Source organism: Scophthalmus maximus, chromosome 2 (assembly GCF_022379125.1).
Source record: "Scophthalmus maximus strain ysfricsl-2021 chromosome 2, ASM2237912v1, whole genome shotgun sequence".
NCBI lineage: Eukaryota > Metazoa > Chordata > Actinopteri > Pleuronectiformes > Scophthalmidae > Scophthalmus > Scophthalmus maximus.
The window spans coordinates 5876501-5882500 of NC_061516.1; the positions used below are offsets into that span (position 1 = coordinate 5876501).

Consider the following 6000-nt stretch of genomic DNA (forward strand, 5'->3'; position numbering starts at 1 on the left):
GCTGGATCAGAAAGGGAGCGAAACAGAAAATGCGTTGTGCAAAATGGAAACGTCAAAGGATACATAGCACTGTAGTGAATTGCCTGGTTGGTCACAGGCTGTGGTGGGAGAACATCCAGGGCACTGACTCAGTCCCGGGTCACGATGCTCCTCAGCGAATGTGTCTGCTCCTGCCACTGTGCTCAATAAACACCGGGGGGGGCTTGTTTTCAAGGTCCTATACCGTGTTAGTATCGCAGCTGACGTCCAACGGCTGGCTGTGTTTGAATCCCCTCATATTCTCTCTGGCGGTGTTTCCAAAGTGATGCATGTGTGTGGTGGACTGTAAGGCCACAGGCAGATTCATGGATCACAACAGATCACAGTGCATGCCGCTGTATTACATTTTTCCATAGATACATGGTTTCATTTGTTGCGATGGCTTTTTGTCATTGAGATGTAGGCAACACGGTCCCTCAAGATGTTACATGATAAAACCAGATTGGGCTATTTTCTTCTGTTGGATTTCTGCTTCTCACTCGTGCAGTTTCCATCTCTGAATTGGAGATTTCAGACGTTCATATTTTCCTTTTGCATTACTGAACTACAGCTGATCATGCATCTCAGTGGTGCAGTTTACATTCTGTGCGGCCTTTCCAAATGTGCCACGCTTTCCTGGGAAGAACAGGAAGGGACCCTGGAGAAAGGCAAATAGTCCTGAGGGACTTTAGCGGCTCGAATAAGTTACACCTGGATGCCGAACCATCCGGACACACTCACATGTTCCAGAGTGTCGTGAGATATAAACTGTGAGGAGCGGTTACAATGGTACCAACGTGGCAGTAGACATTGTGGTAGTTTGCACAGTAGTTTGTGTGTTTGAAAATGAACCCCTCCTGTCCTGGGACGGGGTTTAGGCCCCTGTGGGACGAGGAGAGACGGGTGAAACAATTAGATAACCTTCTGGAATCGGCCTCACTCCGTCCCGGTTCCTCTCCTCAGGGTCATCGAGGAACGGAACAGGCCTCAGAGCGGCATGACTCATGAATCCTTTTTTAGATGTAGCTGTGGAACAATTTCATGAATTTCGTCATATTTTGAATGTAAATGTGACTATTTTGATAATGATATGTAAATGTTTAAAATGGAGCATTGGTGGTGGTTGATTGGGAAAAGGAGGGGTTTTGTATGGTTGACTTGGAGGATGGAGGAATTGTGAACAACCATTTCACATCTTCAGGTTGTAGTTTTGCCCATATGAGGGGCATTTTGATTCTGTAACAAAGAGAGGGCTGAAGGCCTGTCTGATACAATATTAAAATATCTTAACGGGTGGACGGATCTTTATGAAACTTGATTTATGAATAATATTGAAATTATTTGCACACAAATACATTTTCGGTCAAAAGTCAAGGTCACCAGGGCCAAATACCCCGACATATACCATCGTGTAGCTCATGAACCAGTGGCGTTATCGAGACGGGGCCATCGGCGTTGGGAAGATTATTGAAAGGCCTGTGACGACGTCTTGTATTCACAGGTGACCGGTCAACCACTTGACCATACATATTAAAGCTAGAGCAAATTCGGAGGTCATATACCACATTTGACCTTTAAAGGGCCACAGTACCAGTTTTCATGAAAATACCTTGAATGACCATAACTTGGGAAAGAGAGGTCCTTAGAGGTCCTCATTCATGAGAATAAAATCTGTATCCAACTTGATGGCATCATGATGCTAAACGCCATATGCAACGTTACGTGAATGGGGCTGAAGGGTGCCGCCTCTGATTACCTTGTTAGATCCGTGCTATAGGTCAATTGAAACCAAACGACGTCTTTGTGGGATGACCGTATTTACAGTAACACCAAAATAAAGTAATGGAATCGAGATGTGATGTGGAAATACAGTGGCGTTCTTCACCAGACCAACGAGTCACGCCCTCCACAGTCAAGCGGACTTCCATCACCACCACCAGCAAAAACTCAAAAAGCATCGGAGGGCGATGCATAGTTTATATACACTGCTAACATTTGTCCCGGCAATTTTCGTAAAGACACAAACATTTGTCAGACAACATAAATCATCTGTTACCAAGTGTCTTGTGCTGCTGCTGCTGTTCCACTCGCACCCCTCCTCACTCTCACCGACCCACTGACCATCTGTCGCAGTCAGTCGGACCATCAGCAGCTCGGGGGAAGCCCTGAAATCAGACAGAAACTCGGCATACACAGCTTCCCCAGTGCCCGCACACACACACACACACACACACACGCACACACACGCGCTCACAGACGGGTGGCAACATCACCCTTCTAAACAAACTTTTGATTTCATTTTTTCAGGACCTGAAACGAGTGTCCAGTATTTAATGTTCCATGGCAGTTACGGCGGCGGCATGTGTGCAGTGAGGAAATAACCACGGCAGCCGTGGGGGTATGCCGAGAAAACACAATGCAGGGTGAAAGACACTGTGAGGGGAGCGGCAGCCTTCTCAGAGGTTTCAGTCAGCCGACCAGGAATGACGACTGTTTATGTGTAGAGAATTCAAAGATATTTTCATCTCCCAGTCGAGAGCGGCGTCACCGAAGGAGATGCTGGCCGCGGGAGCCTTTGGTCGGGGAGGCACTTTTTCCTTCTCGACCACCACATGTTTCTCTCCCGGTCCTCGGCATGACGATCACTTCAGGACATCACAGGCTCAGTTTGTCGGAGTCGACATGATGTGGTCAGAGTTGTGTACCGTCATCAGCCCGAGCTGTGCTTTGTCAGGCTCAGCTGAACCTTCCATCAGTCGGCTGCAGGCCTCAGCGGTTGCTGTGAGCCTCGGTGGGAAAGAGAGAGAAAAAAGACACCAATGTACCACATTCATTCATTCATTCTGCTCTTTTACTGAATATAAACGTGTGTGGATGTTGTAGTGAAGTTTCAGCAGCTGTGTAAACCTTTGACATGACATTAGTAAGGGGATGCTATGCCTGCAGTGTGTTGCTTTGTACTCAGATGTCGAACAAACAGCAACTTGGGATTTCCAAGGATCTTTACGTTCATTTTGAAGCCATTCAGTCCGCGAATGTCCATTTTCCCGTCTGTTGCATTGCGAACCAAAAATGCCAACTAACCATTAGCACACTCTCAACTCCAGCGTGCGCACCAGTGATCACGTGTGAACATACCATGCTCCGAATAATAATTCATTTGTGATGGCGTGTGATACTGGGACGCAGGAAAATCGGGAGCCGAGCCTCGAATGATCCCGATAGCGTCATCGAGCTACATTTCCAGTCATGCCGCTGCCAACGTAGTACACACCACCAGGCCACACTAAACTGAAAACTGCACGCCTGCAAATAAATCATTGCTCCATGGCCTGAGTGCGGCCTTTGTCTGGTGCTGGAGCGACTTCAGACAGCAGGTCTTGGTTCCTGGCAGTCTTTTGTGAGTGGACAGAGAGGCGTCAATACTGCGCCGCCTGGAACAGTGTATCAAAGTTGCGCAGCCTAATCCGCTCCATTAGGGGTTGTGCGTCTGGAGCCCCTTTCACACACACACAGCGTGGCCCTTGTTTGTGCAGCAGAGCAGTTGTCTCGGGGTGGGGAAAGTTTCAGCGGTGGTTTGCTGCAGCTGTGCCCCCTCGTAGCTCAGTGAAACCAGAGAGGGCTGGCCCTGCTGGCCCTGCTGGCCCTGCTGGCCCATAAAGCGCCCGCACAGACACACTGTCAGCGGCCCCGCAGCCACTGGAGACATCTCACGGGCTTCCTCGTCGGACGACTCTTTCAAAAGGCCTGAAGACACAGGGCTAACCTTACTGGCCCCTTCAGATCCATCAAGCAGCTGGAGCGATAAAGTTGCCATCGTGTAATGTGGTCCCCAGCTGTTTCTGTACCATTAAGGAAGAGACCCAGACGTGCTTAGTGTGAATACAAGGACAAATCCCCAAGATCCCTCCAGAGGTTTGAGCGGTGCTTTTAACCTGGGCACCTGGGATGAGATGTTAGTATTTGGATGAGAGACCGGTGGTGAAGTTAAGGCGTGTGCATGAAGAGAATGTCAAGGAGGAGGCTGGTGCAGACTGCATGGTTGGACTGGGAAAGAGAATTCAGTCTTCTTCCACATTACTACGTTTATGCCTGCTGTCCACTCTACTGAGTCCTACAGTCCCAAAACAGAGACGTTCGGAAATGATGACGTGGTCACTTGCATTCCCTTCTTGATTGGTTGTTCCTGGTCATGACTCAACTACCAGCGCTGAACACTCACTGTGACAGTTCCACCTCGACGTCGAGGATCAATAGTGTTGTTTTTGAGTCACATAGGTCTTCAGGTGTTCTAAGTCTGGATGGACATTGTTCTCCTTATAGAACACAACTGCTGGGGCCGGCCCGTCCACAGAGGCCAGTAAAGAGACTGACGGGGCCGGTAGGACTTTTGGAAGGTTTCTCGGCAACAGGTACCGGCGTCATTTGTGTGTGTGGTGATGTAACACTGGTCGCCCCGGGACATTGGCCTCACTGTCCGGCGCGATGTGAGCTGTCGTGGCAGGAAAGCTGAGAGTTGCTGTCTCCTCCTCGCTGCTTGTTCGCTTTGCAGCTGCAACTGAAGCAACAGTCCGTGTCTCATTTGCTCTGTATATATATATATATATATATATATATATATATATATATATATATTCACTGCAGTGTCAATATGAATGTGTGTGTGTGTGTGTGTGTGTGTGTGTGTGTGTGTGTGTTTTAAATCATAGTTTAATTTTTTTTTTTTTTTCCAGACTCAAGTGTTGGCCTCATGATTTTGTTTGTCGTTCTAAAAGTAAATGTTCTTATCAAAGTGTGGAAATGTTGCTCCTCAGACAGAACTGCTCTTTGTCTCATGTAGGTCATCCTTATCATTAAAAGAAGCTTTGAAATGTTTGACTAGCACCCGAGCACCGTGGAACCACCAGCCTCTCACTCGGGTTCTGTCGAGACTCAGTGTCACAGTTGTGTGCAAGGGAATTGGATCCGAACAGGCCAGTGTGGATAGAATGGCACTGGATGCTGTTGATTATATGACCCAGAATGGTTTCAATCAAACATTTATGTTTCTATACTGAAGACACCACTTTGAAAATTGAAGGTTCCCTTCCAAAATATATGTGACTAATGTGCTGGGTGGTGAAAGAATGCTGCAATCTGTAAAGCCCACAGGTCCTCTAGAAGGTTCATTCAAACTAGATCGTGACCACAAGAGCAAGGCTTCAGTGTGGAAATAATCACATGTTTTCAGTCTTTAGCTTTGGTCCAATCCAGACTGCGGAGGAGCTCGAGTCAGGAGATACAGTTTGTGTGTTATCCTGCAAACATTCTGACACACAGACCAGCGGTGACGAGTCAGGGTCCGATGAGTTCAGATGACTGTGACCATCGCTAGATTTTCAGCAGGTCTATCGTTGACCGTGTGCTCTGTCCTCCTCCGTCCTGTCTCAGGCTGCAGCTCCGGCTGAGATGGCGGAGTTCCCGTGCCGCCACAGGACACTTCTGTCGGTCGTGGTCTTCTGTTTCCTGCCCCGCATCACGTCCTCCCTCAACCTGGAGGACCCCAACGTCTGCAGCCACTGGGAGAGGTCAGTTCCTTTTAAAAGGCCTTCATGTTTCCACAACTTTCTGTTGCCAGGGTAACCAATCTTGCAAGCCACACATGCATGGGGCAGATCAGACTATGTGAGAGAACCACAGGCCGCAGCCCTCTCAGTCAGGGGGTTTCTTCAGGGGATCTGCATCACTCTGATCACGTTCTTAGCAGATGTACCTCACTTCACTCAGTCACATGGTGTCTCTTGTTGGATGTCACATTTATAAACTGGTGAACACCAACCTGTAAATACATTCAGTGAGATGTAAAAGAAGAAAGGTGGAGGCAGAATTCCCAGATAGATTATCTTTCAGGGGCTAATCTGAGGAAACAGCTGCAGACACATCAAGAGCGCCGGTCCGTTGTTCTCGTCCTGGAGACCGACGGCAGAGACGGATTCAGGGGAA

General features: G+C 48.3%; 1 protein-coding gene across 1 annotated transcript in view; it reads left to right on the forward strand.

Annotated features, from left to right (window-relative positions):
* Positions 1 to 6000, forward strand: part of megf10 (multiple EGF-like-domains 10) — a 34237-nt gene that overhangs the window by 1395 nt on the left and 26842 nt on the right. Inside the window, exon 2 of the mRNA XM_035625240.2 lies at positions 5449 to 5585. Coding sequence (XP_035481133.1) covers positions 5449 to 5585 — 137 coding nt within the window. The remainder of the gene's footprint in view (positions 1 to 5448; positions 5586 to 6000) is intronic.